Source organism: Oryctolagus cuniculus, chromosome 10, assembly GCF_051225735.1.
Source record: "Oryctolagus cuniculus isolate XC-2025 breed Fujian yellow rabbit chromosome 10, ASM5122573v1, whole genome shotgun sequence".
Classification (NCBI taxonomy): Eukaryota; Metazoa; Chordata; class Mammalia; order Lagomorpha; family Leporidae; genus Oryctolagus; species Oryctolagus cuniculus.
In genome coordinates this window covers 54,315,370-54,328,217 of record NC_142876.1, presented here as the reverse complement: position 1 = coordinate 54,328,217, position 12,848 = coordinate 54,315,370, and the positions used below count along the sequence as shown (strand labels likewise).

Genomic DNA, 12,848 nt, shown 5'->3' with positions numbered 1-12,848 from the left:
CAGTGTAAGTACTGGGGCTGGCGCCGTGGCATGGTAGGCTAAGTATGCACCTGTGGCACATTTATCCCATATGGGCGCCGGTTCGTGTCCCAGCTGCTCCTCTTCCAATCCAGCTCTCTGCTTATGGCCTGGCAAAGCAGTAGATGGCCCAAATGTTTGCACCCCTGTACCCACGTGGGAGACCCACAAGAAGCTCCTGGATCCTAGCTTTGGATTGGCTGAGCTCTGGTCATTGCAGCCATGTGGGGTGTGAACCAGCAGATAGAAGATCTTTCTGTCTGTGACTCTGCCTCTCAAATAAATACATAAAATGTCTTTTCAAAAAAAAAGCTGACAACATTCTTTTGCAAGTGAAGCAAGTACTCTGGCCCAGGGTGCCCATGACTTCATGGTCACACAGCTGGTTTACATACTTTAGAATGTGCTGCAGAAAAAAACAACAATGCTATGCCAAACGTTTTTTCCTTTCAAGGACAACACATATTGTTTCTGCACTTCCGGTGCCACTTTAAGCAAGGCAAGAGGAAGAGCTGGCTGGCCAATGGAGCAAGCTGCTAGCCCAGCTGCAGGCACCCGGCCCACCCAGGAGGGCAGGAGGGTGGCCATGGGGTGACTGGGCTTGGGAGGAAGGGCATGTGGGGGGCGGCAACGGCCTCAGCCTGAGCTGCAGCACAGGAGAGCCTATTAGATGGGCTGTTCACAGTTTATGAGATCTGTATTTCTTGCAATAAGGAAGCAGCTACATGTAGTATGGCGCTGGATCTGGGAAGGGAGGAGCAGAGACTACAACAAAACTAATATAAGATCAATAAGTGCTGTATGGCATCAGGTCCAGAAGGCAGACGTGTCTATAAGTAGTAGTATCTAAATGCAAATTTAGTTTCCTGATTATTCATAATTTTAAAAACTCCAATTTTGCTAAAGAGTAGAATATCATACCCAGAGAAAAATTCCAACAATGTAGCATGTTTTGACAGTTGCTTTTTTTTTTTTTTTTAGATTTATTTTGTTTATTTGAAAGACAGAGTTACAGAGAGAGGTAGAGACAGAGAGAGAGGTCTTCCATCTGCTGGTTCACTCCCCAGATGGCTGCAATGGCTGGAGCTGCGCCAATCTGAAGCCAGGAACCAGGAGCTTCTTCTGAGACTCCCACATGGGTGCAGGGACCCAAGGATTTGGACCATCTTCCACTGCTTTCCCAGGCCATAGCAGAGAGCTGGATCGGAAGTGGAGCTGCTGGGACTAGAACCGGCGCCCATATGGGATGCCAGTACTTCAGGTCAGGGCTTTAACCCACTGCGCCACAGTGCTGGCCCCTTCGACAGCTGCTCTTATGATATGTCTGGTAATTCACTAATCTGGTTAACATTTCACATGCCTAAATCTTAACCAAACTATCTGCTTCGCCAATTTGTAACATGGCTAAGAATGAAATGAGTTAAAAACAAACAAACAAAAATGTTCCCATGCATTTGATTCCAACCCGTCTATGTTCTTACATTTAAAGCTCATCTCTTTTAAGCAGAATATAGTTGTGTTTTGCTTTTTTAATACATTCCTTTAATTTCTACTTTGAGTTGGGGTCTTCTGTTCATTAACACTGGTATTTTTATGATACAGGTGGATTTAGGCCTACCACTTTCATATTTATCTCTGCTTGCCCCTTCAATTTGGCTTTTGTATGTGTGTGTTTCACATCTCTTTTTTTTTCTCCTTTCCTCCCTTATCTGAATATTTTTAAAAATTATATTCAGGGGTCAGTGCTGTGGCGAAGTGGGTAAAGCCACCACCTGCAGTGCTGGCATCCCATATGGGCACTGGTTCGAGTCCTGGCTGCTCCACTTCCAATCCAGCTCCCTGCTCATGGCGTAGGAAAGCAGTGGAAGATGGTCCAAGTGTTTGGGCCCCTGCACCCATGTGGGAGATCCAGAAGAAGCTCTTGGTTCTTGATCAGCTCAGCCCCAGCCATTGCAGACATTTGGGGAGTGAACCAGCAGATGGAAGAGGTCTCTCTCTCTCTCTGTAACTCTGCCTTTGAAGTAAATAACTAAATCTTAGGGAAAACAAAACAAAACAAAACAGAAAACAGGGTGTACAGATGAGAAGTCAGGCAACCAGGCCAGTGGATCAAATCCAGCCAGTTGCCTATTTTTATGTGTTCTGTAAGCTAAGAATTTTTTCTAAGTTTTTAAATGATTAAAAACAGATTAAGAGAATATTTTTGCAGTATGGCAGTATGTGAAAATACAGGATTCCACAGGTACGATAAATAAGTAATTTTTATAGTAAGCTATTATAAATAAATAAAGGGTTAGGGGAATGCAATTCTCTATTTTTTTGGTATTTTTTTCTGTTCTCTTTCATGTTATCATGGCAGAGCTGAGCTTGCAAAGCCTAAAATGTTTACTACCTGATCCTTTGATCCTTTACCAACCAAGTCTGCAGACCCTGATATATACCATCGTGTAGACACCTTTCAATGCAAATAATTAAAACTTAAAAAGAAATCCGGGGGGAGGGGGTTCTGCTTTCTGAAAGACCCAGGTTTCCAGAATGACTTTCTCTGAGGCTTATTTAACTTCACTGAGGGTGACAAAGCACAGCAGTTCTTCGCTCAAGACTGTATATGTGCAGGTGTAAAAAGTTAAGCTTAAGCTTACAGGTTTAAACCTTCCTGGTACAGCTGTAAAAAAATAAGACAGAGTAGCACCTTGGCAGTAGGGACTCCATTTTGGAGCACTTGAGACTGCATTCTGGGAAAGCACCCCCCCACTGTGAGACTCTGGTCTGAAACTATGATCTCAAATAGTCGGACAATAGCAGTGCACTACATCACCCTTGGCAGAGCACAAAAACCCCCTAGCATGATTGCTCAAGCTTAAAAGTAAAAAGGTTGCACCTGGGTTACCTGGGCTAATAATAAAGATGTGATTTGTCTGTGTCTTACATTAATGTCAAGTCCTAATTGCTAATTGTAATATTGTAACTGGTATTGTCAAGATTATGATAAATATTAATTTCACTTAGGTTTTAGGTTATGTTGACCCCAGTAACCATATACTCTCTTTTGATTTTATGTACTCTCTTTTGATTTTAGCAACTGTGTATAGCAACCGTGCATAGCAACCATGTATTCCCCCTTCCCGGTTTTGCGGTTTTTGCCTTTATAAACCCTAACCTTTGGTTATTCGGGGCTGCTCTGTTCATGTATGATCAGACAGCCCCAGCATGCTGGATAATCAATAAAGCTTCCCCTTGCTGTTTGCATAAGAGATGTCTCTTGGTGACGTTTTTCGGGCAGTCGACTCTAACAAAGACAAGGAAGAGAAAGAGTGCAAGTGTCTGTTCTTCCTTGATTTCATAAAGCCTCCACACGTGTCAACACAGTTTACTTTCCATTTTAATCATTCCATTAGTACTGTCTAATTTTTCCTTTTCTGGAAAACTAGGGCCTTACTTAAGCTCTGGCTCACTCCTTTTCCCACCTTTCCTTGTCTGCCAGCGCCCATGAATCTCCAGCACCAAGAAGCTGTGGCTGTGTTTTTCAAGGGTCCAACTAAGCAGGCTGATTACTCCCAGGTTCTACCCTACTTCCCGAGTATGGACCTCCCAGTCTCTAACTTCTCCCTGCTACCAATGGGTAGCGTTTCTCTTTAAGTCTTACCTTCAAAATACCAAGCGCAGGCGAGAACTTCAGCAATTCCTTTATAACGTCATTGTACCCTTTGTTGGCTGCTTTCAACAATGCTGTTGTGCCGTCCTGTACCGCCAGAGAGAGGAAGACACAAGTGGATGAATAACGTGTCTGTGTCGGCTGAGAACTGGGAGGACACTTGCCAGGGGCAGGCAAGATGGGTCAGTTAAGTGCAGGTCAGCCAGGTCTCAACCTAGGAGCCTCTGGGAGCACTTGAAGCAGTGGATTCTGCACGAAGGATCCTAGGCTGTTTCTATTATCCTAGACCTCTTTCACCTGGGGATTCCTACTTCTCCAGTCCCTTAGAGCACTCGGTAAAGGACAAGGGGCATTTCAGGAGCGCAGGCTTCAGGCCACTGATGGAGCAAAAAGACATTCGCTTGTAACCTAGCAGAAACTGTCTGTCCTTAGTGATTGAGATGATTGTGGAGCTGTATTTACTGTGTTAAAATTTCAAACACCCTTGCTCTTGCCTGCCCTCCCGAGGCGGCTCTTTCCCTGTGTGTGGGCTGGGGAAGGGGTGCACGGCGAGCAGGCTGAAATCTGAGGAAAAAGAATGCACTGACTGTAGGAGGAAGCTTTAAATTAATATTCAGCGTCTGCAAGCGTCCTTTGACTCCAGAAGAGACTTTCCAAATCCCCCTTTCTGCTCCACTAACAAATCGATCGCTCTGTTTGGAGGATCAGCTCACAGAGGTCTCCAGGAGCCACAGGACGACCTCAGCCTGCCCTTAAGGGCTTATCTGGCATCAGGAAGAAGCAAAATGGGATTAGGGGATTTTCCTTTTGTGACTTCAGCGATTGTGGGAAGAAGGAAGAGAAGGTAGGAGGGAGGACAGTGAGGTGGCCAGGAACAGGAGCACACCTTGATTTCCCTTTCCTGGACTTAGATGAGGACAGGGGCAGGTGGGTCACATCAGCAAGGCTGATGTAAGTGCGTGGAGGCCAGGCACAGAAAACCCACAGCAGACAGCACGGTGCCAGTAGGCGCACCCAGTCTGAACTGGGTGACACCAGCAGGGGCTCCTGCAGATAGCAGGTGGATGGGGGATGCGGTGGGGACTCTGAGTCCCAGCCAGTGAGGTGCACTGCTTGACCCCAAACCCAGGGGCCAGCAGGAGGCACTGCACCAGCTGGGGGATACCCTCAATCTCCAAAGACAGCCTGCTCCTCCCTCCTGCCCCCAGGCCTGAGGCCAGGACTCTAGCCCTCCCCAGTGTGTCCAGAAGTCAAGTCTGGTAGAAGGGGAGAGCGCGCCAGCAGCACCTGCTGTTTCTGACGAATGGGACTCTGCTTTCCTGCGGCAGCGAAGGTGGAGGTGGGGAGGAAACCCAGGTAAGCGGCAACCTCCCACTCCCGCCCCAGCAGGGGGGCGGAGCCACTCACGTTGCGCGCAGCGTCGCGGTCGGCCCCGCGCAGCAGCATTACTCGCACTGCCTCGCTGTGGCCCATCTGGGACGCTATCCACAGGGGCGCCGTGCCATCCTGCAGGGAGGAGAGAGGAGTCGCCGCGGTGACTGACTGGGCGCTGGACGCCAGGCCCCGGTTTCCCAAATGGAAAACCCCGGGACACAGCCCAAGTGCCCAAGAGGAATCGTGGAGAGAAGAAGGCGGCGCTTGAGTATTTGCCAGTTTCCAACTCGGGGCTTAGAACAGCAGCCATACTGTGGCTGGATCGTTGACCAGAGCGCGGTCCACAGCCACAGGGGAAGTGTCGCTCCCCCTCTTCGTGGAGGAACGACACAGGACCCTGCGCTGTTCTTTCGTCTGCTCGGCCCTCCCCGGGTTTGCTGCTGGTTCTTCCCGGGTTGGCTACTGTCCCTCCACCTCCGTGGAAGGGCAGTTCCCCCTGGCCACATTCCCCACCTCCGCAGGGGAGCGGCACACCGCCGGCCGGCTCTCTGGGGGCTGCACAGGTGTTCCCTTAGATGTTCCTCTTAGATGTTCCTGGTGCATGCCGTCTCTCTCCTCCTTTATAGTCCTCCTCCGCCAATCCCAACTCGGCTGCCCACACGCCGAGTACGGTGCTCTCCTCCAATCAGTAGCAAGTCCTACAGTTTATTGGTTGAACTGGAGGCAGCTGTGCGGAAGCTGTTTACTTCTCTCCCAGCGCCATATTGTGGGAGAGCAGATGCATAGAATAAGTCTTAATTCCAGTAACTCAGTCCAGTCCGGGCTGCTCCCCACAGGGAAGGAGGTGTGGGTGCCTGAGCTGCACCAGAGGGCAGAGCCAAATTCCACATGCCGGGAGAGGCGACGCCAGCCAGTCCTCATCCTGCCACCTTACCACTGTCAACTTCTTTGCTCTCCTAGGGAACACACTTTGACCTTGATGGTGGCACAGCCTGCTTAGGGGGGCCCGTCATTCCCATACAAGACAGAGGGACAGGGAACTCAGGTCGTTTCTCCTACTCGTCTGGTGCCCAGAGGCACATTTTGAAAGGGAGCTTAGATGGTATGCACCTTCCAGGAGTGATGTGCAGGTACAGCATTTCCGATAGGTTTCCCTGCATAGGATTCTCCAACAACCCCTGGGCCAAGGTGTACTGCTCCAGAGAGGCAACCGTGAAATGTCCGAGTGACGGGGAAGGGCGAGACGGGAGGGCGGTTCTCTCCAGGTGGAACGGAAAGCAGAAATCCTCCCAGGGAAAGGAGGAGTCAGAGGGGCGGAGGTGAGCCCCAAGCATCCACGTTTCCCTGCTGCCCCTTCCGGGTTCAATCTGGGCATGCCAGCGCCGAGAGGAAGGTAAGACAGCAGTGGGAAAAATATCTGGATTCATGCTGGGGAATTCCAGATGGGGAAGAGTCCTCTGCTTTTCTTGGGAGGAAGCCCAGGAAAATCAAAGGCTCCTTAGACAACCTCAACTCCGGGCTGGTGCTGAGACAGGAAAAGCTGTGGGAGTGGTCTGGGCCCCTGCATCCCACATCCATCTGGCAAATGGGCATCCAAGAGCCCTCGCCTGTGGGAAATCGGAAGTGATGGGGAACCAGCGGCTTGCGGGTGGGCGGACAAGGCCCCTTTGTGAACAGAGACTTCGGTAGGGCTTGCACTAGGGCGAGACCAGGTGTGTCTGTGGGTGCCAGTGCAGAGAGCTTAGGGACCAGAAGGGCCAACATGGGGCCATACATGTATCCCCACCCCTACTCCAATGCCAGGGTGATAGGCGGGCCACACTGGAGAGAAGAGCAGCCGAAAGGAACAGGATCCAGAAGAGACTAAACTTCATGTCTGAGGTCATTATGGTTTAGTGGCCCCATGAGACTGTTTTAGCCAGGTAAGATAGACAGAATTACCCATCAGCGGGAATGCAGGGCTGAAGCCCAAGAGCATGCAGAGAGAAACTATAAAGTTACGCTTGCTGCTGTATCATGCAATCTGACTCCAGCCCCCCAGAAGGCGGGCCCAGCATTACTGCCCATTGCTGTGCTGGGAAACGGGCAGAGGATGAAGATATCTGCCTGGGGCGGTGGGTGATGGCCCAGCAGGAGCCCAGAGGGGCTGGAGGCACTGAGAGGCAGAGAATGCAGGGACAGAGGCACTGGTCAAGGATGGAGGTCAGCTGAGGACACCTTGGCCTGCTTCCTACTTTTCCAGGGCCTCTTGGAAATGCCGACTCCAGCTATTACAAATAACACCTTGGTAGTTACTTTCAGTTTACAAAGCACTTGCACATCCTTTATTTCTCTCATATTCCTGATTCTCCCAGATTCAGGATTTAATCACTCATTCATTCATACAAGCATCCAGCAATGACTGAGTCTCAGGCAGAGGATTAAAAACCAGTAGTGGAGAAGAGACATGGACATTTCAGTCCTGCAAAAAACAAACTAACAAGCAAACAAAAAATCCCACACAAAATGAACCAGGAGAGGGGTCCTCTCGCTATTATATGGCCGACTTCACAAATGGGGTGAGAGCTGAACGGAGTCTTGAAGGAGGACCTGGAATTCGCCAGAGAGAAGGGAGAGGCCATTCCAGGTGGAAGGAAGAGCAAGTACAGTCAGGGTGGCTGGGACAGGCGGGTGGGAAAGGCAGCTGCGGCAGCCCAGGGCTTGGTGGGCACCCCAGGGGCAGCCGCCTACATTGCCAGGCTTTCTGCACTCCCATGCCCACGCCGATGCCCTTCGCCATTTCTGCCTGCCCTGGGGTGCTTTTCCACTTTGCCCACATCTCCACCAGAGGGCAGGCAGGGAAGGGCAGCCAGAGGCCACAGGATCTGGTTCCAGGTGCTTTTCAAGGGCTTGGCTGTTATGAGTAAAACAACTGGTTGCTAACATGAAGGAGTGTGCTGGGAGGTGTGCGCTGGGAACAACTATCAGCACTACCAGTTGAGAACACTCACCCTGACACGGAAATCATCTAACTGGAGCCAGGATGTCAGGGGGAGCAGCAGTGAGAACTCAGGCAACGTCACTCCCGGCCTCAGCGTCCAGAGAGACGTCTGCACAAGGAGTTCACGGAGGGAGGTGGCAGGTTCCCGGGGCCAGATAATAGCAGCCTGGGTCCCTGCACCTCCATTGGCATTTCTCTTCACAGAGCATTGCATATGCTCTGTTGAGTGTGGCTCTCCCCAGGACCCCGTGGGACCCCTGACTGCGGGGCAGGTCCAGATGACTGGTAAGATGATGTGTGTGGGAGAAGTCACCCTTGTGTTTCATTACTGGTGATGACATCTCCAAATCTGGTTTTGCAACCCAGGGAGTTGTGTGTGAGGCAGAGAATTCCTGCCAAAGCCAATTAGTTATCCTTTAATTACCTAGCGTGGGAATCGGGAGAGCCCTTCTTCTGCACCTCTCACTTCTGGTTTGCTCTGATGTTTTCCTGTTACTATCATGGTCAGAGCCTTTATTTTCATGATGACAATGATGGAAATGCTGCTATAATCCAAAAGTTGTACTGTCAAAATTCATATGTATTAAAGTTTTCTATTAAAAAAAGAAAGTGATGGGCCAGTGCCATGGCTCACTAGGCTAATCCTCCACCTGCGGCACCGGCACCCCAGGTTCTAGTCCCGGTTGGGGCGCCAGGTTCTAGTCTTGGTTGCTCCTTTTCCAGGCCAGCTCTCTGCTGTGGCCAGGGAGGGCAGTGGAGGATGGCCCAAGTGCTTGGGCCCTGCACCCACATGGGAGACCAGGAGGAAGCACCTGGCTCCTGGCTTCAGATCAGTGCAGTGCACCAGCTGTAGCGGCTATTTGGGGGGTGAACCAATGGAAGGAAGACTTTTCTCTCTGTCTCTCTCTCTCACTAACTCTGCCTGTCAATAAATAAATAAAAAATAAAATGATGGAAATTAAATCACTTTCAGTAGAGTTTTAGAGATAAACAATTATATAAAATATTTAAATGTTTTTAATGCTTCTTGACAAAATATAATTTTAAAATACATTAACTTGAACAAATCACCTTTAGAGTTGAAGTTACAACCTCCACAGTTTTTTTGTTGTTGTTTTTGGTCTCTGATTATTTTTTTAACTTTTATTTAATAAATATAAATTTCCAAAGTACAACTTTTGGATTATAGCAGCCTTTTCCCCCCATAACCTCCCTTCCACCTGCAACCATCCCATCTCCAATTCCCTCTCCCATCCCATTCTTCATCAAGATTCATTTTCAATTATCTTTATATACAGAAGATCAATTTAGTATATACTAAGTAAAGATTTCAACAGTTCACACCCACACAGAAACACAAAGTATAAAGTACTGTTTGAGTAATAGTTATACCGTTAATTCACATAGTACAACACATTAACAAGAGAGGTCCTACATGGGGAGAAAGTGCACAGTGATTCCTGTTGTTGATTTAACAATTGACACTCTTATTTATGACATCAGTAATCACCCGAGGCTCTTGTCATGAGCTACCAAGGCTATGGAAGCCTCTTGAGTTTGCCTACTCCAATCTTATTTAGACAAGGCCATAGTCAGAGTGGAAGTTCTCTCCTCCCTTCAGAGAAAGGTACCTCTTTCTTTGATGGTCCGTTCTTTCCACTGGGATCTCACTCACAGAGATTTTTCACTTAGGTAATTTTTTTTTGTTTGCCACAGTGTCTTGGCTTTTCATGCCTGAAATACTCTCATGGACTTTTTAGCCAGATCCGAATGCCTTAAGGGCTGATTCTGAGGCCAGAGTGCATAGCACTTTTCAAAAATGGAAACAGAACATTTAATTTGAAGAAGGTAAGATACATGGAGTTATGATGGCTATCATTTACCATTTGTGTGCACAGCAAGTGGAAAAGGACTTAAGGTTTATTTTGCAGACCAACTGATTGATAAAGAAAAGACTGATGGTGGAAGTTGCCTGCAGATTTGGGGCCAAGAGAGAAAGTAGAATGAGAACTGGCTAAAGACCACCTAAGCTTATCAGGTGGGGGTGAGTTCCCAATGCCCAGGGATGTTCAATGGTGGCTGACTTATTGCAGAAGGGATTCAAGCACTCGATGGGCGGCTGCACAGGGTGACTTGCAGTTCCTTCCACGTCCATTATGACACTCAAGTATGCTCTACTGCAGCTCTAGGGGTAGACCACGGCATGAGACACAGCAGGTGACACCATCTGCATTACTGCATTACAGACTCATCTTCTTTGGTCTTATTTAGGCATCTAAAGATCGTTTGGGAAAAATCACAAAAACCATTTTTTTACATGGGAACAGGTCTATGAAGTTTTCTTAGCTATTTGCTTCTACTGTTTTCCAGTCCTAATATCTGGGCTACTTCTACCTGGGGGCTCAGGCCACAGCCTGGGAACCAATTCTATTCTAAATTGGGGGCCAAAGAGAGGTAAGGAAGAGGGCATTCGACTTTAGGATAGCTTTGCCTCCAGCCCTACCCTAACCCAGAGTCTCTCACTACTGTGTCCCTTGCCAGGAGTCTCTGGAGCAGCAAATGGGTCTGCAAAAGGTGTCACATGTCACAGGTGTCTGCATTGCTGGTGGTCTGACCCCACTCTCCCTCTTCAGTCTCAGGTGACTGGACCGAGGATGGGCAGGCCAGGCCACCCTGGGTTGGTGTCCACAGAGGAGCTGCAAAAACAACATGGTTACCCCAAGAGCTTAACTGTCCAACCTGGGAACCACATACAAGATGAGGAAGCAGAGGAACATACTCAAAAGAGGAGTGCAGAGAGACAAAGAGGTTGAGATGGGGCTACGTACGAGAGGACAGAGACCACATGGCTCAGGGGAGAGAGTGCAGCCTTGGTTTCTGGTGGCTTTTCTGTTCCATCAAGGCCTGGATGGATTGGAACTGGTCATAGCAATATCTAATATTTAGTAAGCACCTGGCATATATTAGCCACTGCATTAAGAACCTTGTAGTAATTATCTTACTTCCCACAATAACCATGTGATAAAGGTCCCATTATTACCCTGGTTTAACAGGTGAAAAAATCCTGAGATTCAGGGAGAGTAAGTGACTTGCTCATGGTCAAGCAGTTAATAATCAAAACTGCGACAGTGTTTCATTTCCTTAAATACCCACATCCGCATAAAAACTACCGAGCTGCTCTCCGCTCAGAGGCTGAGGTCTGGCCTCCTGGCTGCCGCCTGCAGTTTCCCCAGGCCTGCCGTCCTGCCCATGATCCTTGCCCTACACCCAGAGCCTTCTCCCGGTTCCCAGTCACTGGTCACTCTGTGCTCGGGCTTCCAGACTCACTGGTGCTCTGCCCAAGCCACAGGGTATGCCCCTGCAGTGGACACACTTTTCCTGAGTGTCCAGCAGGTGCAGAGGGACTAAGACAAACAACCTTCCTGTGTCTGTGTGCTCCCGTCTCCAAACCCTCAGGACTCCATGGCCATCTGTTGAAACTCCTGTCTCCCATTGCCCTCCAAGCCTGCGACCTAGAGGACATCTACCTTCTGCCTCCTGCAGCTCTGTGCATCTGTCCGACCCCAAGGCCCCTGCTACAGCAGGCATTGCATTAGGCGGCTTTTCTATCAGGCTTTGGAGACATCCTGGTTAGCACATGACAAAGAGAAGAGTAAGAACAGGCCAACCGCAGCTCTGGGGGAGCAGGGTCAGACCTTCCACGCTGTATTAGTGGACTTAAGGAGGTGGCTGAGCTGAATGAGCAAAGTTAGGTCAAGGCACTTCGCTGATAGAGAAACAGACTCCATAGCCATCTCACCATCTCAGCTGGAGATTAGGATGGTCTGACTCTTCTCAACTCAGCTTGGTGAGGACATATGGAAAGACGTGAACATGAGATTTTTTAAAAAATTATTATTATTCATGAAAATGAGTTTTTAGCCTGACTCCTGACCTCTCTCCCTACTACAATGTGGAAGGAAAACTTCTCAAAACAAGAACTTCGTCATTCCAATGTCTGACTGTGGCTGGCTTTGTGATTGTGATTCCTCACCACACAGTGCTAGAAAGGTCTTATTTAAGTTCTGGTGATAAGTGCTACAATGAAAAGTCATTCCTACCATAGTTCGGATTCTCTGAGGCTCAGATCAAATGTGAGCTGAGTTATTCCAGCACAATTTTATTCACATCCTGTCAAGTGTACCAAAAAATGCCCAGACGCCATAGAAAGGCAGTGCAAAAATTCTAAGTCAGATTTATCTAAAAATATTGAGAAATCAAGTCAGGCAAATAGCCTTGTCCTTATTTTGTAAATTCTAGAATTTTCTAATAAGGACTCCACATGTCAGCTTTTCAGAATAAAACACTGGCTTTCAGATATTCTAGCTACGTGATATCCTACAATGTTAGATCTTTTTAATGGAAATTTTTAATTGGACTTTTAAAAAAAACTCATTAAAATTTATGACAAAGTCAGCCCGAGCAGGTATCACTTTTGTGATATTTATTACATTGTTTTCTTGGAACAGAATAAATATGCAGACTTTCCACTTTCACACAAGTCAGAACCTGGGCTAGTTCGGCCTGTTAGATAACAGCTGCTAATTATAGGCTCACAGCAGGTAGCAAAACCAATTGATCATGATCTGAGCGCACAATGTGGTGAGTGTACTCTATGCAAAGGAAAATTTCCACAGCTTTTGTTCCCCACAGCAATTATTTAATAAAACACATTTATCCCAAATAACAATCTTTCTTATGGCAGCTGAACTCCTAAAATTCCAAATGAATGCAACAGATCTGGTCTCTGGCAGGACCTATACTTGCTCGTTCCTTGACCAG

The 12,848-nt window shown here is 48.2% G+C and overlaps 1 protein-coding gene across 5 annotated transcripts in view; it reads right to left on the bottom strand.

Moving 5' to 3' along the window:
• The window catches only part of ANKRD29 (ankyrin repeat domain 29), a 56,256-nt gene that overhangs the window by 6,736 nt on the left and 36,672 nt on the right, over positions 1 to 12,848 (bottom strand). For 2 of the 5 annotated variants that reach the window (XM_070049915.2, XM_051851339.3), the window contains 2 exons: positions 5,081 to 5,179; positions 3,665 to 3,760 (listed from right to left, as the gene is read on the bottom strand). In XM_070049915.2, the coding sequence (XP_069906016.1) occupies positions 3,665 to 3,760; positions 5,081 to 5,179 (195 nt within the window). Of the gene's footprint in view, positions 1 to 3,664; positions 3,761 to 4,960; positions 5,180 to 5,560; positions 5,715 to 12,848 lie in introns of those variants that run through there. The other 3 variants (XM_089305256.1, XM_089305257.1, XM_089305255.1) reach the window with 3 other exon arrangements.